A 26,194-nucleotide genomic window follows, 5' to 3' on the forward strand; every position below is an offset into this window, starting at 1 on the left:
CATGAATATTAATAGAAATAGTAACTTTTCACTCTTATTTCTACTGTAAAAATATGCACGTTCATACAATTCCTTAATGTTCAAAATCAATTAAAAGTGGGTTGAGCGTAAAACATTAAGGTTGTCTCAAATTAATTTTTCCAACTTGCACTAAAACGTACATTTTAAACAATAATACAATATTACATAGGGGCGTCACGGTGGCGCAGTGGATAGCACAATCGCCCCACAGCTGTAAGGTTGCTGGTTCCAGTGGCGGCTGAGTCAGTTGGTGTTTGTGTATGGAGTTTGCATGTTCTCCCCGTGTTGGCGTGGGTTTCCTCCGGGTGCTCCGGTTTCCCCCACTGTCCAAAGACATGCGCTATAGGGGAATTGATGAACTAAATATGCTGTTTAAGTGTGTATGGGTGTTTCCCTGTGCTGGGTTGCAGCTGGAAGGGCATTCGCTGTGTAAAACATACGCTGGATAGGTTGGCGGTTCATTCAGCTGTGGCAATCCCTGATGAATAAAGGGACTAAGCTGAGGGAAAATGAATTAATTAATTTAAAAATTAATTGAAAATATGTAGAAAGTATTTATTAAAGCTTGGACATAAATAATGGTATAAATGTATTATTATTAAATTCATTATACAAATTTCTCATAAGTTGATTTTACATTAATAATAATAAATTATAATTCATTTATTTAAAAAAATCTAAATTTAAAAATCTGCAACCACACTGACCTGAACTGAATCTTAAACACTGAAAACTGAACTACACTGTTTCAATTTACTATGATCTTCTATTTGAAGCTGCTTTGACACAATCTACATTGTAAAGGCGCTATACATATAAAGCTGAATTGAATTGAATGTAAATATTGTAGGAGTGCAGTTGTGGAAATCCATAAATTCCTGCATAAATAAATCAATAAATAAATATGCAAATAAATAAACAAGTAAATAAATCCATAAATTCCTGCATAAATAAATCAGTAAATAAATATGCAAATAAACGAGTAAATAAATCCATAAATTCCTGCATAAATAAACCAGTAAATAAATATGCAAATAAATAAAGGAGTACATAAATCCATAAATTCCTGCATAAATAAATCAGTAAATAAATATGCAAATAAATAAAGAAGTAAATAAATCCATAAATTCCTGCATAAATGAATCAGTAAATAAATATGCAAAGAAATAAAACAAGTAAATAAATCCATAAATTCCTGCATAAATAAATCAGTAAATAAATATGCAAATAAATAAACGAGTAAATAAATCCATAAATTCCTGCATAGATAAATCAGTAAATAAATATGCAAATAAATAAACGAGTAAATAAATCCATAAATTCCTGCATAAATAAATCAATAAATAAATATGCAAAGAAATAAATAAAGGAGTAAATAAATTCCTGCATAAATAAATAAACAAAAGCAAATAAAAAATGCTAATCAAGTTCCTGCATGAATAAAACAAAAAAATGTGCAAATAAATACATTAATGTATGTAAAAATATTTTTATTTTCATATTTATGCATGAATTCTTGCATTTTTATATGCATTTGTTTATTTGGATATTTATTTTGTTTGATTTATGCAGGAATTCTTGCATTTTTATATGCATTTGTTTATTTATTTGCAGATTTATTTTGTTTGATTTTTGCAGGAATTTATACATTTTTTATATGCATTTGTTTATTTATTTGCATATTTGTTCTGATTCATGCAGGAGTTTATGGATTTTTATATGCATTTATTTATTTGCATTTTTATTTTTTATTTATGCTGAAAATTGTGTTTTTTTATATGCATTCGTATATTTACATATTTATTTTGTTTAATTTATGCAGAAATTTGTGAATTATGATATACATCTGTTTATTTGCATATTTATTTATTGTTGTATTTATGCAGGAGTTTGTGCATTTTTATATGCATTTATTTATTTGCATATTTAATTTGTTTTATTTATGCAGGAATTTGTGCATTTATTTACTCATTTTTTTATATATTTGCATATTTGTTTATTTATTGTTTTTGCAAGTTTTGTCCTCCATTATTAACCCTTTTTAAAAATACAATTTTAAATATTTTTCTTATTTTAATTCGATTTATAATTAAAGGGGCAGTTCACATAAAAAGATTAATTCACTCCGCCTTCTCAAGTGGTTTCTTTCTTCTGTTGAACACACACACAAAAAATACTTTTAAAAATGTTGAAAACCGGTAACCATTGACTTTCATAGTAGTAAACAAATGAAAGTCAACAGGTTTACAACGTTTTTACCATTATATTTTGTGTGTAACAGAAGAAAGAAACTCAGATATATTTTGGGCGAAGTATCCCTTCAATATTGATTGGTAAAAATAATTACAAAAGCAATAATTACCGTAAATATCTTAAATTAACGCAGACATCAGGAAGTAGAGCGAGTTTGAGGGCTTTGCGGAAGCGCGTGCTCGCTCACGGGGATGTGCACAGGCACGCGCGTGACCCATTCCACAGTGTGCGCGCGCGTGGAAACCGCTTGAGGGACACGAGCAACATCACAAACCCTCAATAAACCGCATTGAGTAACTCAGTAGGGTGTTGAGGACACGGCCGGAGCTTTCATGACGAGCACGAGCGTTAAACACAGCCTGTCGCGCGCCGCGGATCACCTCAGGTAAGAAAACAGGTAAAGTTAACCATCCTAGATCATCCGCCCTACTAGCCGACATCTAGTCAGGGACTGACGCTGGATTAGAGATGAGCTGATCGGGTTTAAATCGGTTTAAACTGTAGGTCAGCAGAGACGGAGAGAATTATTATAATATGCTAATGGCGCGCAGATGCAGGATGACGTCAGCAGCACACGTGTGACGCGCTTCGGTGTGCTGTAGATTATTGTATCGATCGATTAATCGATGAGGATTAATACAGTTGATTGAGCGGTTTAACGGCTGTAATCCTCTTATTCTCTACTGGTGCACTGCTGGTGTAGTGTGTATACTAGTGACGCCTGAGGGCATAGTAGACATCAGAAGGAGGGGGATTTAAAAGGGGGCAGTTCACTCAGAAATCAACATGTGCTCATTTTAAAAACTGTTGAAAATGTGTGCCATTCCCGTGAGATTGCAATAGTTTTTAAATGTTAATATTAGTATATTAGTCTTAAGGATATCCGTAAGCTAGTAGGACAAAATGTGTGTTTAAAGTACTCATGAAATCAAAATTGACCATATTGTTTTTGTTAGCTCACATTGCTAGTTTTGTGGTCATTAATTCATCCGTGCATGTCATTAAGAATAAATAAATAGTTTGCCCCTAAAATCTTTCATTAAAATCTGAAGATGCACTTGTTTGTTTTCAAGGTAACTTCTCAGATTATGCTTGTCTGATGTAGTGGGCGTGGCTAAAATACTTACCCACGCCCCTCCTGCTGTCAGTTTTGACAAAATGCATTGACAACAATCAGAATTGGTGAGCAGGAGGAGTCTGTTAGGTTGTAATTACTCTCCCCAAATACTCATCTTTATGAATGAAATGCCTACTTTACTGCATCCAATCAGCTCGCAGTTAAAAAAAAACAAGCCACACCCACTGCTTTCTCATTTATTATTCTGTTTTTTGAAGCTGCTTCACAATACGGAAAAAAAAGTTGCAGCTTCTGGTTTATGCAGACTTTAAACTGGATATAAACCTGTTATTGATGTCGCTTCCGCCTAAATGGGTCAGCAGTTTTATATTAACGCCACCTTATACTTTAATTTCTCATCAAATCTTCTGACCAATCAAATGCTCTCTGATCTCTGTCATGCCTTGTCCCCTTCAAATCACTTCTCATTGGCTTTTCCTTTGATACGCTTACGCTTAACCACTCACTGGCAGAGCTGTGAGAAAAACAAAAGGCCATTGGCTGATTTTTAAAAGGGGAGGAGCTATTTTATTCACTGCCCTCTCTTCATGTTTCAGTTAAGATTTCGTCAAACATCGAGTAAAAAATGCACACTTAAAAGCACATTGGGAACTTTTAAAATGATAGTTTACGTTTAATTTGAGATTTTACAGTTTATTTACTCAGCCTCATGTATTGAAGAGTTTTTTCGGTAGGTTTGGTCTGTGTAACTCTGCCCACTGAAATTTTATATTTCCAGCTGTATTTCGTTTTTCATCCAAGTGCGTCCAGATTTTTTGGTTTTGGCCTAGAATTTTTATTTTGGTGTATTCCTTATATATATATTTGAACTGCTGCTTTGAACTGCAGCAGATCGTCTTGACCATGTCTACATGCCTAATTGCACTAAGATGCTGCCATGTGATTGGCTGATTAGAAAATTGCGTTAACGAGCAGTTGGACAGGGGTACCTAATAAAGTGGCCGGTGAGTGTATAGTAGGAATGCACCAGAATGAAAATTCTATATATATATATATATAAATATATATGCATGCATGTAACAGATAGAGTTTGGCCAGAGGGTCAGTAAATTAGATTTTCATGTTTGTCTGAGCTGCCTCTTTAACCAGGGCTGGGTCGGAAATGCTGCAGAATCCTTTTAAGATTTTATCTTTTAATTAACATTTGAAGTGTGTCATAACATCTTCACGCTGTAGTTAAGGGCAGGGCTGTTTTGCCGGCAGGGATTTGTGGGTTATTTCCTTCATTCACAAGGCTAATGATGAGTCAGCCAGAAGAACACTGGAGAAGTCAGGATTTAGTTTCATGCTTTACTTTAGGAATTTAAAAGATCTGATGCAATTTATTCTCTATATATTTTTCAACTTACATTTATCAATTTAATTTTCTAATTTTTCCGATTTGTTTTTATTGTGTTGTTTATTTCGCGTTTTTTTTATTTACGCTTTTTCAGATCTTAAATTTCTCTCGCGAGTGCCATGCGCGCTTGCTGTGCTAGCGTAAGAGGCTGCTGTCGACTGACTGACTAAGGGTGCTTTCACACCTGCCTTATTTAGTTTGATTGAATCGCACTAGAGTTCGTTTTCCATGTTGGTGCGGTTCGTTTGGGCAGGTGAGAATGCAGCAATCGTACTCGAGTGCGCACCAAAGGCCGACCAAATAAGCGTACCGAGACCTGCTTGAAGAGGTGGTCTCTGTACTTTTTCAAACGAATCCTGGAGCGGTGAGAATATGATCCGTACTAAAACAGGTCCAACAGCAAAAAGTACTGTGCCTTTTGCTTCATTCTTGAAATGTAAAGTTTGTCTAAAGCAGGGATACAATCAGCCGGTGCAGTCGTAGCTCCATGGTAAAAAGTGACATTTTGTGTCGGCCGGTTTGTTTACTTGCGGGATTCATTGGCATTTTCCCACACGTGAATTCTGACCAATCAATAAGCAGTTTAGGAAATATGTTCAACAACATCTGGCCAATGAGAGATGTGGGTTTTGACAGATGACTGATTTTTGGTTCGTTTCAACTGGTTCGGACCAAAGCCAGCAGTGTGGTGTGAAAATAACCCAAAGACGGCAGAATATGCAACATTGTATCATTTATTGCCCTTGATCCAGACCAAATGAAGTGAACTACAGATGTGAAAGCGCCCTAAGTGATCGACTGACCCACCCTCCTCCTTGCCTAAACCCAACCGATAGTGTTTTCAAAAGCACCGATTGACCCGCCCACCTTAATCTCTAGTTCCTGGGATGTATTTGGCACTCTCCAGAATTGTATACAGGGGTACGTTTTCAGAATGAGCCTGGGTTGGTTTACTGAGTTGCAGAAGTTGTTTTGTTTTGCTAAAAATGAGTGGAAGCTTTGACACATTTGAGTTACAATGGCTGTGCTACACTTACGTGAAAAATAAAGTGGATAAATCAGGAAAATTCAGCTCATTAGATTCAATCTGGGAATAAATTAATGTCATTGGTTCAGTTTCAATGGAATGTGCTGAAATTTAATTGGGTAGGCTAAAGTTTTCCGTATTGTATGAGTGTGTATGGATGTTTCCCTGAGATGGGTTGCAGCTGGATGGGCATCCGCTGTGTAAAACATATGCTGGAAAAGTTGCCGGTTCATTCCTCTGTGGTGACCCCGATTAATAAAGGGACTCAGCCGAAAATGAATGAATGAATATACACACACACACACAAAACACACACACATTCAGTGTATGTGTATATATATATATATAAATATATATATATATATATATATATATATATATATATATATATATATATATATATATATATATATATATATATATATATATACATACATACACACACACACACACACAATTTTACTGGAATGTGCCTATTTATTATGCTTTATTAAATATCACCTATCATGTTGAGTGTGTTTCCTAGTTTTAAACATCAAAGATTTAAAGATACTGTGAAGTGCTTTGACATATGGATTTTTTTGTTTTATTCGAGATTAATTAATCTGAAACATAAAAAGAGGGCGGGGCATATAGTAGATCCTCACCTTTTAAAAAAAACAGCCAATAGCGTTTTGTTTTCACACAGTTCTGCCTGTGAGTGGTTGAGCTCAAGCGCATCATATGAAAAGCCAGTAGAAGAAGGAGGCGGGGCATGTCAGACACTAGACAGCATTTGATTGGTCAGGAGATTTGATGAGAAACTGAAGCATGTGACGTCAAAGATATCATTGACTCATTTAGGCAGAAGCTACTTTAGTACTGTATGTTCATATCAGTTTTATGTCTTCTACACCTAATTTTGTTAGTCTTTTGGAGCACACTAGCTTATAGATATCCTTAAACATATTAATACTCTGACTAACATCTAAAACACTTTATTTTAATTCCACAGGACCTTTAAAGATTGACACAAAAGTATTGATCCTCTGCAATTCCTGTTTGACTTAGGCAACAGGTTTGGATATGTATCAGCGCTCAAAGGAAACCTATGTGCATGGACCTAAATCTGATACCACAAATGGACACCTTTCATCAATTTTAAGGGTGTTTTTTAATAGTACGCAATTATATATTTCATTAAATTGTGCTTGGGTGTTTTTTGCCTACCTGTATTACGTTCATTATGGTGGTGTTTTAGCACAAACCGCTGTTAATGCTGATTTAGAGCAATTGCTCAACTCGTAATATGCAAACATAATCTTTTTCACACAGAAACACCCTGTTTAAGGTATGTGTGGCTTTATCAGAGTCTTCATTAGTCTCCTGCAGAGTGAAATGATCCCCAGTGTTGGAAAAAGTCATCAGCTTTCCAACCGGTGGGACCAGAATGTTTAACCCGCCGCTGAATCAGACATTCCAGGATGACTAGCAAGTTTTCAGTACTAAAAGCCTCTACTGGGTTTTTAAAGCGTTTATCCGTAAAGCTTGTGTTATTAGATTGTGTCAGTTTTAATTCTATGATTATATGAGTTAACTCATTAGCTGGTTAACTTATTCGAAGAGATTTTAACAGCGTTAAGCCAAATATAAGGGAACAGAGTGAAAACATCTACATTATATACATGCACAGTGCTGAGCATAAATGAGTACACCCCATTTTGAAAATTGAAACATTAATCCATTTCTTAGTGAATAAAGTTAATATATTTAGTGCTTTTAAGCAGTATTAAACAGATAATTTATTAAAAAAGTATTTTAGTCATCGAACATCTTTAAAAATGGAAAGATAATACAAGATGATACATGTTTCTCTTGATTTGGGTATAAATTAGCATATAAATATACAATTAAATGTACTAACATATACATTTGGGTGTTTTTTGTTAAATAAGCTCCAGATTTGGCTCCAGTACTGATCTATCTAATGCACACACACTAATATAGTATTTTAAAGCCTCCTGGAGACTATCCGACTAAAGCATGCAAATGCAGTACAGGAGTCAGTCAGTCATGGAAAATCCCCAGCCCTGATCTCATCAGCGTCATTCAGATGCAGAGGTGCTGCCAATCCAATCAGCCTGACTGTATGGCTCAGACCCTAATCTTAATTACTTTGAACTTAGACTCTGTTCAATTAGAGTAGAACTGTCAGACCAATCAGAACAGAGCAGGGTCATTTGACTAATCAGAGAAAAGCCATCTGACCAATCAGAGAACAGTCATTTTACCAATCAGAGAAGAGATATCTCAACCAATCAGAGAAGAGATATCTCAACCAATCAGAGAAGAGATATCTCAACCAATCAGAGAAGAGTCATTTAACCAATCAAAGTACAGTCATTAAACTAATCAGAGTAGAGCCATTTATCCAATCGGAGTTGAGCTATCTGACCAATCAGAGCAAGGTAGGGTCATATGAACTAGCAGGGTAGAGTCATCTAACCAATCAGAGTAGTCATTTAACCAATCAGAGGACAGCCATCTGACCAATCGGGGCAAGGTAGAGTCATTTAAGCTAGCAGGGTAGAGCCATCTGACTAATCAGAGTACAGTCATTTAACTAATCAGAGTAGAGCCATTTGTCCAATCAGAGTAGAGTCATCTCACTAATCAGAGTACAGTCATTTGACCAATCATAGTGGAGCCATCTGACCAATCGGAGCCGAGTGTGGTCATTTGACAAAGAAGCATAGAGCCATCTGACCAATCAGAGTACAGCTATTTGACCAACTGGAGCAGAGTGTGGTAATTTTGTCAATAAAAGAAGGGGCCATCTGACCAATCAGAACAAGGTAGGGTCATTTAAACAAGCAGGGTAGAATCATCTGGCCAATCAGAGCAGAGTGTGGTCATGTGACCGATCATAGTGGAGCCATCTGACCAATCAGAGCAAGATAGGGTCATTTGAACAAGCAGTGTAGAGACATCTGGCCAATCATAGTAGAGCCATCTGACCAATCGGAGCAGCGCGTGGTCATATTACCAATCAGAGCAGAGTGTGGTCATATTACCAATAAGAATAGAGCCATCTGACCATTCAGAGTAGAGCCCTCTGACCAATCAAAATACAGTTCTTTGACCAATCAGAGTACAGTCATCTGACTAATCAGAGGAGAGTGTGGTCATTTGACCAATAAGCATAGAGCCATCTGACCAATCAGAGTAGGGTCATTTGACCAATCATATTAGAGGCATCTGATGAATCACAGTAGAGTAGGGTCATTTGACCAATCAGAGTAGAGTAGGTTCACAGTAAGAAAAAGTTTAGAAAGAACACATGTTTGAACAAATAGTTTAAGAGTCTTTGAGAAATGAGGTGTTGTGAAGTGAGTAAACCAGTGAATGAAAGTGATTTTGGCTTTGGATGTCTTTAAAATGTGTCCTTTCAACAAAATGTGTCCTGTCCTACTATTCAGTTCAGTTGATTGGATGCAGCAACTCCAAATAAAGGCTAGGGTTACTGTAAACGTGGAAAGTGCTAAAAACCCTGTAAAAACCCTGTACAGAAATGGAAAGAGTCTACTGAAAATCCAGTTCTGACATTTTAAATTAACATGAATAACCAAAACACACAATGACATGATCACAGTGACGCCAGTAACATGCAGTAATGGTGGCGTTTGATTTAGATGAATCTAAACACGACCCGTAACTGTAGGATTAGGTTCTAGATTCACTTAAAAAAATAGATAAATGCCAACCAAAGGTTATGAAAACAGGTCTCTCTGGTTGAGCTGGCTGTGAGGACGTCATTGTGTTCGAGAAAGCCGATCACACAACAGCGAGTGCTCTGAAAATGAAAGAAGCAGAGAGAGTCGACCAGACCTGACCATTCCGGTCTGCTAGGTTATCTACACTGCTTTTCAGAACTGTGTTGTGGATTATTGTTTTGTAAAGGATTTCACCTTCATTTCAGGTCAGTTGGATGTTATTTTAGTAGAATTTCAACTCTGGATGGAATTGAGGCTTGTCGTTATTCATCTCTTATTAATTTGTGCAATGATTATTCCTGGTAGAGTAATTCCTGTCTGCTAGGTTATCCACATTGCCTTTCAGGACTTTACTGTTGACTGTTGTTAAAGTGGATTTACCTTTATTTATTCAGGTCAGTTGGATGTTATTTTAGTATCATTTCAACTCTGGAAGGCATTGAGGCATGTCGAAATTCATCTCTCATTAATTTGTGTTGAATGTTTAGGATACCGCAATGGTAGATTAATGAAGTCAACTCTGTTACTGTGATATTTAAGTCAATTTCTCATCACTTTTTATAGAAAAAAAAATGATATGATGGAAATACAGAACATTCAGGTTTGGAAATGCCATGTGGAGTCTGGTTTGAGGTTTGCATCTGCAGCTAAAGGACAGAATGCTGGAAATATGTCAACTCTGTTATGGTCTAAAACGAGTTCAACATCGAAGCATTTTCAGGTCTCGAAATTGCGATCTTTTTGGTCACATATGCGCCCGAAATTTAAGCTATGCCATCTCATAATATATATTGGGAGCATTTGTGCGACTGCATATAATGTTTGAGTGCGACCTGTTTTTGTTTTTTTTCTAAAAACGTGGTGAATTCGGTCTTCCCTGCCGCTATATTGGTTCATATTAGCTGTCAATCACTCAAGACTTTCCGCTGTCAGTCGACAGGGAGGGAGCTTTTGTGACCACGGGGAATGCAAACAGCTGAAGAGTGAAAAGTACACTGAATCTCGATGCGTTGCATGCGCTGCGTGTTCAGCCAACACAATCTCACGGCAATTCGTAACTTTTTCATACGTTTCCTCGTGAGATCAGGCTGCAACAGCGCAAATGTCCGCTAAAACACCATCGCCAAAGAAGCTCACCTTTACTGAGTTTAAACTGACGTGGATTATAACAAAGAACAGTATTGCGCCGGTGGTCATCGGGAGAATCCTGCTCTGCCCCCCTCATATATTGGGTCGGCTGACTCGCATGCTTTTCTGCAAACACAGAAAGATGTAATTCAGCACGTAACGAGGCTGAACATTAAAATGACACGAACCGAAACCAAAACTTTTAAAAGTGAGACTTTTCTTCCTTTCTTCTGTCCGCTCTTTCTTGAGGTGTATATTATTTTTCTATTTAATTACTGATGACTGCTTTGCAGCTTTCAGCATTGAATTGAATGATTTATTATATTATTTAGTTGGTTTTGTAGCAGAAATATTATTTAATAAATTGACATGCACATAAAAACAATAGTACAAAATAAATATTTCTTACTACAATGCTTCATTTGTGTTTGATGCAAACCATCAATTTATTTTTCATAAAGTAACAGCAGGACTTTATATAGCAGATAACTTACATTAAAGCACATTCAAGGCAGCATGATGATGAGAAATGTAATTTATTATTAGTATTATTGTCATCATCGTCATCATTAATATTTTATAATTATTCTACATTCATTTTGGAATTATTGCACACATATTAAATCATCACAGCATTAGTTAGATAGTTGTTTCTGGGTTTTGTTAGTCCCAATTGATGTTGTTTTCAAATACAATAAATCCCTTAATATTAGCGCTGTCAAAATTAACGCGTTAACGCATGCGATTAATTTTAAATAATTAACGCCTTAAAAATAATTAACGCAATTAACGCAGTTGCAGGTTTTTTTTAACTTCCTGTTTTGGTGCACGTGTGTTCAACACGCAACACATGTGGATAAGACCAAGGAAGCACTTTTTGAAGGCAAGTTTCAGTGTAAAACAATTAGTCAAGAATCCTTGTGAAATACAGTAATACTTTAGGACGCTTAGTTTAAGCAAATTTGATGAACGTGATCATGCGTGTTGAATCTGAGGGGAGTCGCTCCAGTATGGAAGGCCGTTGGGGCCAAAACGTCTGCAGCGCGTTGTGTGTGTCTGTGTGTGTGTCTGTGTCAGGCCCATTGAGGGGTGTCAGGGGTGGAGTGAGCGACGTATCTGAGTAGGGGCGAGAGGGGTGTGCAATGTATTTAACGACCGGTTTGCAAGAAATTATCATTCATTTGCGGGCATTTGGGAGTCTCTGTGCACTTGCGGGATACTCCTAGTCTTAGCAACTTGACGAATGTAAAGGAGGATTAAGCTAAATTGTTTCTACTCTATAACTAATGCTCTCAACTCACTGCAATAAAACTTTACAATGAGTGCAACAGTTTGTATTCTATAGTTTATTATCATAATTTTTCATTTTCCATATCTGCAATTCCTGTATTTTGGCATTTTTTTTTGCAGTCCACTTCGAATCCAACATGGAAATCAATGTTTTCTTTATTGGCATTGATTGTTTTGAAATTTAAATGTCATTAACATGCCTGTGTTTTAATTTCTGTAATAAATATAGCTGTCAAGCCAGGATCTTGATGGTTTATTGTGGGTATGTTGTTTACATGAAAAAAATTTGTTACAAGTTAAACAAAAATTCTATTAAACAATAATATTTTGAATTTAAATAGTTTTTGTCTTGCGTTTACATTAATTTTACATTTAAATAGCCAAAATTACAAGTTTCAGTATTTTAGATGCGATTAATCCCGATTAATTTTTAAAAAAAGGTGCGATTAATTAGTTAATTTTTTTAATCGATTGACAGCACTACTTAATATACAACTTGTCAAATATATCATTCATTTTTGGTGGGTGCTCCTACATTTTTTCTGGTGCTCCTAAACATTTCAGGTTGGGAGCACCGGTGCTACCAAGTAAGAAAGCTAATTTCCAGCCCTGATTTTCTAATCTAGCATTTCAAAGCAATACATAAAAATGACCACTAGGTCATTGTAGAGACGGGTTTTGAAATGTTTTGAAGCTTCGACCCTTTTGCTTTATTTGTTTCAGTGTTTCATGAGGCCTCACTTTGCCCACCACTACTACCAAGCCGGCCAATCACAGAGTTTGCGTTACGCATCGTTGTGATGTGTAGTTAATTTTTTTACCATCTGCGTTAAGGCTATGCCTCTAATTACACACAGCAAAGGCTATGTCACTAATTACGAATTGCCTAATTACCCTAACTTTACCCCAATTAACCTCGTTAAGCCTTTGCTTTAAGCTCACTTTAAGCTGAATCCTAGTGTCTTGAAGAATATCTAGTCTAATATTATTTACTGTCATCATGGCAAATCAGTTGTTAGAAATGAGTTATTAAAACTATTATGATCAGAAATGTGAACAGAAGCTTCTCTCCCTAAAGCAGAAATTGCTGAATAATATATTGACCAGTATAGCACTGCAAACATAATTTATTTGTATTATTTCTCCGCAGTATTCAGCTGTGCATGTGGACGATCTGAGATGATCTGGCGTGTGGCGGCGCTGAGTTATGTCTTTAAGAGAGTCTCCTTTCCCCAATGGTTTCCTGGAGGGTCTCCATGCTGTAGGATGGGGTCTAATCTTCCCGTGTTTCTGGTTCCTGGACCGCCTGATCGCCGTCTGCATCTCCACCACACTGGAGCGCATGTGGAGGCTCGAGCAGGAGTGTTACCTCCATCCTCTTAAAGTGGTCTTCGGCTCCATCCTCTTCTTCATCCTATTCGTAATCTCCACCCCGTTCGCACTTTTAGGATTCATACTATGGGCTCCACTGCAAGCAATACGCCGACCGTTCTCATACCACAAACAAGAGCAAAGCATTCCCATGGAAAACCGCAATGCACGATGGGAAGAGATGGGAAAAATCAGCTTTGGGTTTCTGACTGCAAACGTGTGCCTGCTTCCTGATGGAATCGCAAGGTTTAATAATCTCGGACACACCCAAAAACGTGCGCTGATCATCGGGAAAAGCATCGTCCAAGGTGTAACCCGTCCACACATTCGCATATTTGTTGACTCTCCGAGCAGCTGTGGGACGGTTACACCTTCAAGTAGTTTAATCCCACAACCGAATGCATCTTCATACGGATCTGTGGATGCTTCCGGAGAACTTCCCGATGCAATTGAAGTCAACGAAATAACTCCAAAACCCAATTGCAACCAAAACTCCAACCACCAAAAGCATCCGCCACGATCTTTACGAACTCTTCTACGAGATGCTGATATACCGATGGAAGTGTCTGCCTTATTCCCGCCGTCCGTGGATATCGTTTGCCTTCAGGAGGTTTTCGATAAAAGGGCTGCGCGGAAGCTCACGCAAGCTCTCGGACCACTATATGGGCACGTTCTCTACGATGTTGGAGTTTACGCATGTCATCCTGCTGGATCGTGCTCTTCTTTTAAGTTTTTTAATAGCGGTTTGTTTCTGGCTAGTCGCTTTCCGATTATGGAGGCTGAGTACCGATGCTTTCCTAATGGCAGAGGAGAAGATGCGCTGGCGGCTAAAGGACTGCTCACTGTAAAGGTACTACAGATGCACACTATATAGTGAAAAGTTACATTCTGCAAAACTCCTGAGGAACTTTGGCTTGGATTATACTTGACATTTAGAGTGGTCCCTCGCTATTACGCACTTCACAGTTTAGCAAATTTTTTGCAATTTTACATGCATTTAATATATCTGCATATTTGTTAAAGTTAAAGGTGCAGTAGGTGATTGTCTTCAGAAGCATTTGTTGTTGTGCTGGTTGAAAGTCTCTTCGCATTCCAATAGTAATGATTACACTAAATGATTTAAATTTATTTATATGTATTTTTTAGGGATGTAACGGTATTATAAATACCGTCATACCGCAATATTAAATTTTTTCGATATTACCGAAGTCGCATGACTCGGTAAAACTATAGGTCTTCTGAGAAAATTTGCTCAGGCGAATGAAGCGAACGGGAGGTAGCTGAAACTTCATTTCCCATCAGCCCATGCGTGGCCATAATCCTTTGCGGTCTGTTGTCACTACAGATCCAGTAATGCGGAAATGGAGTGTGCTGCTAGTAGCGGAGATGAAAAAAAGATGGAAATGATCGAACCTAAAGCGGGTGTTGTCGCCGCGCGCGTGCTGAATAGCGGTGCTGTCGCGCGCGTTCTGATCAGCTGTGTTGTGGCGCGCGTATTGTAAAGCGCCGAGGGGGGGGTTAAGCGCGCATACTCAAGAGAGGTGTTGTCGCGCGCCTACTGAAGGGCTGGACTGGACGGAGGTTGTGTCGCGTCGCGGGGGCACTTTTGATCGTTTTGGAAGGGCATTTTCTATCCAAGACTAAAAAGGGCATGTGCACTGCACAGGTTGAGCACTGTGTGTGCACGTGCCTGCAAGGTGGGGAATACGACTAATAACAGTCATGGGGACTGCAGAAACACAGCACACTGTTCAGATTGATGCAGACATTGACTTGTACCGCAAAGAGATCTCTATCTCACTCATGGTTTGTCTTCTCAAGTGGGGGAAAGACAATGCACAACGTTACCCACTGCTGTCAACCTGGGCCAAGTCATATCTCTCTTGTCCCAGAAACCTCAGTCCCAAATGAGAGGGTTTTTTCTGTTGCAGGGGACATTGTAAATACCCAGAGATACCAGCTTTTACCAGATTATATTTATATGATAATTTTCCTTTAAACCCATCTCTATCTAAGTGAGTGAGTGATTAAATGTTGAATGTGATGAGTTTTTAACAATACTAAATTGAAACTTTATTTTTTTACATGGTTTAATAATTTTTTGTTAATAAAATTGTAGTTAGTGTTTCAAAGCTTACAGATAGATGACTAATTTGTATGTCATTGACACTTTTGGCACTTTTTTGGAGTATTTTCAAAAATTTTTTTTTTTTCCTGTTAATGATTCAATAAATACCGTACCGTGACATTCATACCGAGGTATTACCGAACCGTGAAATTCTGATACCGTTACATCCCTAGTATTTTTATATTTTGGGTAAGGCATAAAACTAAAAAATGTTCATCCAGTTAAGTGAAGTTTTTAAACTAACTTTGAGAGGAGCACGTGATATAATTGACTGCACCTGGCCTCCCATCTACAATCATTAGTTAGCCAATCACATCTATCGTAACTCACTATAAGTAGCCTAGCTAGATTTACTCCCTTATCTTCGTTTTCCAAAGAAACCCCCCATCCACCCCTTTCCTCCTTTACAAAGGGGAGCAGTCGAGAACCACCTGATCCCGTACACCCCTCACATGCTTTATGGACGTGGCGGGAGCCCTGGGCTCAACTATATCCGAGCTCAGGGTTCTCTCCCAGGACAGCATGCCAAACCTGCTAACAGTTGTCAAGCAATATCTAAGTGTGAACTCTTGAAATAGAGTCGGACCGACATCTCTCATAATTCTGATAAGTAGGCGAAACTGTCTGTCAGCAAATGCAGATTTGAACAACTGCACAGCCGTTTGCACGCATCTCCGCCGACCGCTGTTCACAAGAGAGGGCACGCGCGTCCGCGAGATCGGTAAAAACCTGCTGAATCAAAACTTTCAAAAAACCTGAATCAATATTGCAGTTACCTTTGCACGCTGGAGAAAGGATGAAACAATGGCTGAAGGATTTCTCTTAGACAGGTCATGTTTTGTTTTAAAACTATTTTAGCTTCATACAAAGCTGATGTGATGTTGTCGTTGTTACAAACAGGATATATATCTTCACAGAAGTGTTGTTCAGCCACTAAAATCTTCCGATAAAAGATTGCTAAGACTATTTTCAGTTTCATAAGGGACCTTTTACAGCATCTATAATGTAGATTTTAATTAGTTTAACAACAAAACACAAGTTAATAGCGCTATTCCCTATATTGTTTACCATGCAACTCTAATATTCACTCTGAAATAGCATGTCAGTTTGGCTTGCACGCCGCCGGACAAACACTAGTCGCTTTTAACCCATGAGAGAGGGTTCTTTTGCTGTGCTCTTGTTTAAGGAGACGTGGCTGTAGACGGCAGGGGAGGGACTATGATTCAAAGATTTATGCTAAGCTGTTAGCATTGTGAAAGATCACCTACTGCACCTTTAATGTCCTGTGAGTGTTTTATAACAGATGTGTGACCATACAGGAGGATCTAGCAAGGCTCAATAGTGTCTCTGCCATAGAATGTAAAATAAACCAGCATATGAGCTTCAGATGCGCTCTGGCGGAGCTGTTCACTATTCCTCCTGTCAGCGATCTCAAAATAATATCCAGCTGCAAACTCAGCCACCATCAGATGGATGCATTTCAACAGATTCAGGGTGTTTACTGTATTTTACATTTGGTTATTTGCGAATAGTAGATATTTAATAGGAGATATTCAGTCCGTCCAGTTTAAAGCAGAAGCTGCTCTTTTGTAGTCTCCCTGTTGACCTGTGGCTCTCTTTGAATCTGTGTATGTTTAAAATAAGTAAATAAAAATACTGATAATAGAAAATAATAGAAAGCACAACAAATGTATAATATATATTTGTTATAATAATATAATATTTATTAATAAATAAAGATTTAAATGAGCATTTCATACAAACATTTTAGAGGAAATGCCAGACAGGTGGGCCTTTCAAAATTGATCGGAAAAAGAAGTGCGCCCCGAAGTGAAAAAGGCTGAGAACCCCTGATCTAAGTGAACTGGTTGAACTAGTTTACCATCGAACTGAATCATTTTAATCGATTTCTGTCTCCAGTAAGCGCTTTTATCCACAAACTACTTTTTAACACGCCCAATATCGCTTCTGACTCAAAATAAACCTTGAATTATTTAGTTATTAGAACAGCACCAGTGCTTCCCACACATAGACTTTACCTAGGCAGGCCGCCCAGGTATATTAACGGCCGCCCAAGTATACTTAGTAACACATTTGACACATCTGCAGAATATTTGTACACCGTTACATATGGCTAATCAACTCATCTGCCTTACTTTGCAGGAATTAGGAGGTTTGCTGAAGGTGCAGCTGTGGTGCAGTGAGGGGTTTGCGTCTTTATTAAACTAAGACAGTTTGCATTCATTGGAGAGTAAGAATGATTAATAAATCCGCATCAAATAGTCCCTTAAAGTCACGTCTCGACTTCAATTTCGGCTCAGATGTGCTTTGACGGTCACCTCTCCAAAAATTTAACTACACGCCGCAACAACGCGTGAGCTGCTCGAGTCTGATGGAGTGAGTGTTTATAAGTGTCGAGTCTGGTGAATGAGCTCCGATTGAAAGCTTCGATTCGTGTTCACCTTATAGTTAAAGTTGTTGCACGTCCGCCGGTTCCTGCCTTAAAATGAGCCAGTTTGAGCCACTTGTACATTCAGGAAGCGATCAGAAAAAACAAAACACCAGCGAAGAAACTCGACACAGAGACACATTAACACCTCACTGCCTAGCGTTTCAGAAGTGTTCATGCAGACCAACGGAAACAGCGCGCAGAAGTATGAATGCACAGCTATGTGCGTTGCATGCGCCGTGGGTCACGCCGATCACTTGACGCAGAAGTATAACCCAGGCTTAAGTGTATTGTTAGAATAAAGGTGTCACAGAGTTACAGATTTGCTGGCACCAGGGGTCATAAGTGAAGTTTAGTTTTAAACTAATTTCGAGAGGAACATGTGCTCATGATTTACCCAGCTGGTCCACATTAACTAATTATGATCCTCCAATCAAAGGATCCCAAACCACTATATATATCCTCATTTCCTTTCTACAACTATCTTCGTCTGGAAGAAACCCCCCCCTCCTCCCCTTCTTCCTCCTTTATCCAGAATGGGCGGCACGGTGGCCCAGTGACTAGCACTGTTGCCTCACAGCAAGAATACCAATGGTGTTGGGTCCTCGCTGAGCCATCTGGTATTTCTGTGTGGAGTTTGCATGTTCTCCCCGTGTCCGCGTGGGTTTCCCCCGGGTTCCCCGGTTTCCTCCCACCATCCAAATGTGCTCTATATTATAGATAAAACAAGCCTAAACCTTTTTTATAATGTCTTACACTCAGGAAGTTCGCCTTGGCCTCAGCAGCGGGGGAGTTTGAGATAGACCTGAGCTCAATCTCCACTCGCCCTGCAAAAGGGGGGAGAGCCCTGGGCTCGAGGATCCCTTGAGCTCAGGGCTCTCTCCCGGGACAGCATGCCAAACAAGCTATGTATAAATCATGAGCTAAGTGTGAACTCTTGAAACTCACGTAAAAAGGAACCCAGACTCCTTTTTGAGATCATAATGGAATTAGTGATGAGAAGTTCCGATCATTTTACTGACTCAGATCTTTGAGTCTCGTTCATCACGATGAACGAATCTTTTTTCGAGTCATTTCGTTCATTTGGTTAAACTTGCCAAATATTATTAAAATGTTATGAATTGCTTCCAAAAAAACACATCTACAACTAGCCCAAAAGGTCGATTGCATGACAAATAAGTCATAAATAAAATAATAATTCAATGTTTACCTGCTCTTTTGTCTATGAAGGCATTTTTGTCTTTTTGCTCAGCTCACCTCTTCATGTGTTCAAATGTCAGGGGATCATTCACGTTACACTGACAGTCACATATAATCTTAACCAATGCACAGTCTAAGCCAGGGGTGTCAAACTCAATTCCTGGAGGGCTGAAGCCCTGCACAGTTTAGTTCCAACCCTGCTCCAACACACTTACCTGTAGGATTTAAACAAGCCTGAAGGACTCAATTAGTTTGATCAGGTGTGTTTAATTAGGGTTGGAACTAAACTGTGCAGAGCTGCGGCCCTTTGACACCTGTAGTCTAAGCCGATAGGAGCCATGATCGTTCGTTCATCACGTGACAGAATGACTCAAACCCGAGGACTCGAGAGATGAGCGGTTCAATTCTTTGTCCGGCTCTAAACGTGTATGATTGGCCTGTGATGAACGAGTGACTCAGACCCGATAGAGGACTCGAGAGATGAACGGATCAAAACTTTTTCTGGCTCTAAACGCATATGATTGGCTTCTGCCAATGTGATGACTTGAAATTTACGATACTACCTGCACAAATTAGCGCACGCGCGGATGAACGAATCACTCTGATGATTGATGATGATGACAGGTTTTGATCTTTTATTTCATTATATAATACTGGACTCATTTTTCTTGGAAGGTTTGAGCATTGAGAGTGTTTAAACAAGAGAGAAAAGTGTGTAAATGTTAATGCCTGTCTGAGAAAAGTGTTTAAAGTGTGTAATGAGGAGATTTACAGCCTTAAAACATCTATGATAATTATATAAAGCAGACTACTCTGCAGATTCCACCTATCTTGGGTTATTTTTAGAACGTAACTCTCGTGATAAGCGAGGGACCGCTGTATATCAGGAGCTTAAAGTAATTAAAGTGAGAAGTGTGACTAAGCAGAACTGTTCTCTCTGTAGGTGGACATTGGGTTACAGAAGGGGGAGAAGAGAATGGTCGGCTTTATAAACTGCACTCATCTCCACGCTCCTGAAGGCAAGTCTGGTGTTATTATAGGATTTTATTCCTCATGTCTGATGCAATACTATTTTAAAGACCTATTGTGACCCCTGATGTACCTAGAGTGTGTGTGTGTGTGTGTGTGTGTGTGTGTGTGAAGTTTGAGCTCAAAATACCGCACAGATAATGTTCTCTACCTCTCTGAAACTGACCCTTTTAGGCTTTGATCCTAATTGTGGTGTTTTGGTGACTGTCGCTTTAAATTCAATAGAGATTGTGCTTCTGTCAGTCTGTGTTGCTCCTGTCGCTGTTCATCTGTGCTTCATGTAGAACTCCACATCTATAATCCTCTTAGTCTATGCTGACATTACCTTCAGCAGCTCAAACACTCTAATGGCTAATGGACAGACGGCTGCTTCTCACTTAGGGCTGCTGTTTATGCTAATGAGGGAGAAATGGACACGAGTGGGCGGGGCTTTCCCCCTCTAATGACACTTACAAATAGAGAATGTCAATCAAAGTGTTTCTGCAGACTGTTTTCATCAAGTCTGATTATAAACAATACAATTAATTTAATAATGTGTGTGTGTGTGTGTGTGTGTGTTGATCAGGTGACGGGGCGATTCGCTTCGAGCAGCTCAACATGTTGAGCAAGTGGACGAGTGAATTTCAGACGCTGAACAGACGAGATGATGAGCTGCCTTTATTTGATGTTCTCTGTGGAGACTTCAACTTCGACAACTGCTCTCCTGGTGCGTCCTCAACACACTTTCACACATAAACACTCACGCAAACATAAACACACACAGACATGAACACACACACAAAGACACATACGCACAAACACATGCACAAACAAACATATACATAAACACACGCACATGTAAACACACACATCCATAAACACACACAAATACACAGACTGACTGACTGCAGTAGAGTCTGCATTAGAGAAGAGTGTTCACTGTGTATATGTGTGTGTGTGTGTGTGTGTGTGTGCGTGTCTGTGCATGTGGATGTGTTTCAGATGACCGATTGGAGCAGAGCCACAGTGTGTTTGATGAATATACAGATCCGTGTCGAGCCGCAGCGGGGAAAGAGAAGCCCTGGGTCATTGGTAATATTAATTTTAAATCAATTATTTTCATTATTAATTATATTACTTATATTATTGTAAAAATAATTATATATATATAAAATGTATCATTTAAATTTTTTAATTGATGGTTAAATTTAACAGATGGTTAACTTTTATAAAATGAAAAATGCATTTTTGTTGATTTTATAACATTAATTTACTTACAATAATCTGTTCATTTTAAATTCTCAATTTTCTCTTCATTTATATATATATATATATATATATATATATATATATATATATATATATATATATATATATATATATATATATAGTGGCCACTATTTGAGCAAATAATAATAAAAATAAATAAATAAATAATAATAAATTAATAAAAAAAATAATAGAAATAAATAGATAAAATTAAAATAAAAAACAACAACACTAGTGCAATCTTATATAGAGAAAAAACAAGTCTACAATGTGTTGACCAGTTGACCAATTTAATAAAAACAGTGCTAGTTCGGTGAAGATAGTATTTAATTTTTTCTAATTTCAGAAAACATTTCTTATCCAACAAGTGTGAGAAGGAGGGCTCTTCCTACATGGTAGACTCTTAATCTGAGTATCGTTTTATTAATTAATTAATCTAGATTTAAAAAAATTATCTATGCCCACCTATAATGTATATATAATTTACCACTCTTTGCACACAAAATAGCAATGAAATTATGAACTTTACCCAATGAAAATGTATTCATTTATTATTTTTTGTGTATTTGTCATAATTATCTTACAATAATTAACGATTTTTAATCCATTATCATATTTACTAATTCATTAATAATATATTGTCCAACTCTTTTAACACAAAATAACAATTAACTTTCATTTAATAAATATGCAGGAGACTTTTTTATATTTATTTGTTCTTTTCTTCATTCTCTCACTAGTTTTACTAAATTTTGATTAGGTTTTACAATCATGATTTTGCTTCTTTCCTTTTTTGTGTATTTTTTTTTTTTTTTTTTTCATAAATAATTAAAAAATGTAATTTATTTTTTGGTGAAATTTAAAAGTTTAAATGACGTATATTAATTACATTTTTTCAGGAACACTATTGGAGCAACCAACGCTCTATGATGAGAACATGAGGACACCGGACAACCTGCAGCGGTCAGATAAATGAACTATAAATACAAAAACAATATCTTGAGTTATAGAAATCATAAGACATTGACACATTGGCAGTAAATTGTTCACAATTCACTGATTCTCATCATTTTTCTCTTGCTGATGTTTTATAAACACATTTAAATTTAGTAAATGTTTTTAAAAGTAATCTATCATAAAAGTAATCTAGATGTAATCCAAAAGTAGTCGACTACATTACCATAATATATACATGTTACCCAAAAATAATCAGACTATATTACCATAAAAGTAATATTTATACATGTCATCTGAAAGTAGTCAGATTACATCACTTTGAATGAGTAATCTAACAGATTACAGTGTATTACTGACTGCAAATGTGCTCATGTAATCTGTAATGAGTAACTGATTACATTTCATCAGTAATCCAGCATCTCTGTGTGTCTTGTGTTGTTGTGCAGGACTCTGGAGAGTGAAGATCTGCGTAAGGACTTTATTTCTCCACCGGTCGCGCTCGACGGTGTTCCTCTGGTTTATCCTGAAGCCGATCAGCCCTGGATCGGCCGACGCATCGATTATCTGCTGTATAGAGAGAAATCTGGGCACAGAACCGTGAGTTTGAGCTCAATAATCGCCTTTCTCTGCTCTAGAAAGAACAAATAACTTACTTCTAAATTAAACAGTAGGAACATGCATAAATTACTATTATTACTAGCAGGGCTTTACATTAATTTTATTAATCACCGACCACTATGGCTAGTAGTTTTCCAATGTTACTAGCCACTCTGCATTTTCACTAGCCATAATTTTGTTGTTGGGAAAATATATTTTATATGCATAAATTTGACGTTGTCGTGGTAAAATTATTTGATTTAAATTGTGTGTTATGTCCACATGCGTCCTCATTCATTTCACTTTTTGTGTGTCGAGTATGAGTTTGCTCAATGAGCATGAGCAAATGGGTCATGGTTTCATAGTGTTATATTGCAATTAGTTTTTATTTCACATGACTTTTCAGAACTCAAAATTATCGATTTACCAAATTTATCTCTATAACCACACAAAACAATTATAGTTTCTTAGCCACAAATTTTAATGTGTCAAAACAAGCAAAATATAGCTGTACACTATACTTTTTATTTAACAAAACATTTCTTAAAAAAGAAAGAAAAGCAATTGACTTTTAAAAAATAACTACTGTCATATATCAAAAATATGCGCAATAATCTGTCCTGGCTAAAGATCTCTGGGATCAGCAGTTGACTGCACATAAATGGAGAGTTCATCTCCCAATAAAGCAATATTGTAAAAAAAAAAACAATAATTAAACCATTTTAACAAAAATAACAGCAAATAAAACTGTAAGCAAATGAAAGCAGGTGAAACATATGGTTAACTTTAGGCCATTTAATAATCTGTTCAAAGTGAAAGCAACAGCTGCTTACAAAAAGACACATTTTGAGCTCTTAAAAGCAGGACTGTGGGTGAATGTTCATCACTGTGTCTAGTTTATTTGAAAGAGAACCGATCATAGTTGCGTTTCCAGACCCTGTTCCAGACACGGTTGCTTCATGATTCGGGAGCGCGCACACGTTAAGCAGTCGCGCGCACACGTTTTAAGCAGTCGCGCGCATCACATCAGCTGTTAGAGTGAGTGATGATCATCCTCTCGTTCGGTATTCACTTGCTTTCCTCTGCTCGTGTGATCACAATTATTTTACTTTTCGATTCTAAGATCACATTTGCATGCATATTGGGCCATCCTTATATTGTCGAACCCTGCTTTTAGGAAAACTACAATTTAAAATTCATTTTTAACCAGCCAAAGTGGCTATTGGGATTGTCTGTCTAACCCACCAAAGCTGAAATCTACCCGCATTTGGCAGGTGTTAATGTCAAGCCCTGATTACTACTACTATTACTACTACTACTAATAATAATATAGTTTGACTCTTATATTCTTGTGTCTTATCAGTCTCAGCACTGATATATGGTTGTTGCTAGAAGGGATACAGCTGTGGTAGGAAGTTGACGATAATTATTTATATAATTGAATAAATTACCCATTAAATTGTGATTTATTAACATCTCCCGCTACCCGAACCCTCACAGTATTGTAAAAACTGTCATTATACCGAGTATTATTAACATTATTTATTAAATGATCCATGAATTACATTTTATTAAAGTCTACCCCTATCCCAAACTCGAAATCCCACCCTCACAGTAATGTAAAACAGTCATTATAACAAGTATTACTCATATTGTTTATGAAATCACCCATTAAATTGTATTTTATTAATGTCTACCCCAACCTCAATCATCACAATAATGCAAAGCAATATCAATTATTAGCTGCATCCCTTCTAGGATTTACCCTGATATACAGTTGAAGTCAGAATTATTAGCCCCCTTGAATTATTAGACCGCTTATTTATTTTTTCCCCAATTTGTGTTTAACATAGAGCAGTTTTTTTTAGCACATTTCTAAAAATAATAGTTTTATTAACTCATTTCTAATAATGGATTCATTTTATCTTTGCCATGTTGACAGTAAATAGTATTTGACTAGACATTCTTCAAGACACTTCTATACAGCTTAAAGTGACTTTTAAAGGCTTCACTAGGGTAATTAGGGTAACTAGGCAGGTTAGGGTAATTAGGCAAGTTACTGTATAACGATGGTTTGTTCTGTAGACTATCAGGAAAAAAATTTAGCTTAAAGGGGCTAATAATATTGTCCCTAAAATTGTGTTTTAAAAATTTACAACTGCTTTCATTTTAGCTGAAATAAAACAAATCAGACTTTCTCCAGAAGAAAAAATATTATCAGACATACTTTGAAAATTTCCGTGCTTTGTTAAACATAATTTGGGAAATATTTAAAAAAGAAGAAAAAAATTCAAAGGGGGTGAATAATTCTGACTTCAGCTGTATCTGTTATTCACTGATTCACTTTCGTCTTGTTCAGGAAGTGGAAGAGCTGACATACGTGACTCAGCTGGCCGGACTGACGGATCATATTCCTGTGGGCTTCAGACTCTCTGTGTCTCTGGATTCAGAGCAGAACTGAAGATCAATACAACCCCACCTCTGATCAGCTCAACTCAAATAATTCACCCGAAATCTGCAGTTTGTTATTATTCATTCACTGCCGTGTGGGTTTAGAATAACAAGAGCCAGAGGGAATCATATTGGGTGAATTATTCCTCCAAAAGTGCATCAATATAAGGGAAGATAATAGTTTTTGTAATGCTCGGCATGTGGAGAAACACCAAATATCACTTTATGATTCAGTATATGAACAAAAGCAATAGTTTCTGACACTCCTATGCATTACACACACACAGGCTTCAATTCTGTTTTCTATGACACTTTTTCATGACGCCGCAGAATGATTTTGGAAATATATTTTAATAAAAGGGTAGAAGTTTTTCTCATAACATGCGTTTCTTTGAGTTTTGTTCTCTTATTGTGTAATCTGACTATCTTGAGCAGGAATTATTATATTAAGTGGGTCTTTGTTGTATCATAACTGTCTAAAACTAGCCGTAAACCAGCCGCTAGCTCTCTGCAACTCTCACATGGTCGCCCACTGAAGCTAAGCAAGGCTGAGCCTGGTCAGTACCTGGATGGGAGATCACATGGGAAAGCTGGGATGCTGCTGGAAGTGATGTTAGTGAGGCCAGCAGGGGGCTCTCAACCTGCGGTCTGTGTGAGTCCTAATGCCCCAGTATAGTGACAGGGACTCTGTAATGCTCAGTGAGCACCATCTTTCAGATGAAAAGTTTAACTGAGGTCCTGACTCTAAAAGTCCCAGGTTTAATCCCTGGCATCCTGGCCAAATTTGCCCACTGGCCTCTCTCCATCATGGCCTCC

At 37.5% G+C, this 26,194-nt stretch overlaps 1 protein-coding gene across 3 annotated transcripts; it reads left to right on the forward strand.

The window, feature by feature from the left end:
* Positions 1-2,490: 2,490 nt before the first annotated feature.
* On the forward strand, positions 2,491-25,758 carry smpd5 (sphingomyelin phosphodiesterase 5). Of its 3 annotated transcripts, none has more exons than XM_005158453.5 (8): positions 2,491-2,671; positions 13,099-14,169; positions 20,040-20,115; positions 20,691-20,831; positions 21,107-21,196; positions 22,273-22,336; positions 22,777-22,927; positions 25,287-25,758. In XM_005158453.5, exons 2-8 carry the CDS (start codon positions 13,156-13,158, stop codon positions 25,386-25,388), a joined length of 1,638 nt encoding a protein of 545 aa, XP_005158510.1. In that variant the 5' UTR covers positions 2,491-2,671; positions 13,099-13,155; the 3' UTR covers positions 25,389-25,758.
* Positions 25,759-26,194: the final 436 nt, after the last annotated feature.

Source organism: Danio rerio, chromosome 16, assembly GCF_049306965.1.
Source record: "Danio rerio strain Tuebingen ecotype United States chromosome 16, GRCz12tu, whole genome shotgun sequence".
Classification (NCBI taxonomy): domain Eukaryota; kingdom Metazoa; phylum Chordata; class Actinopteri; order Cypriniformes; family Danionidae; genus Danio; species Danio rerio.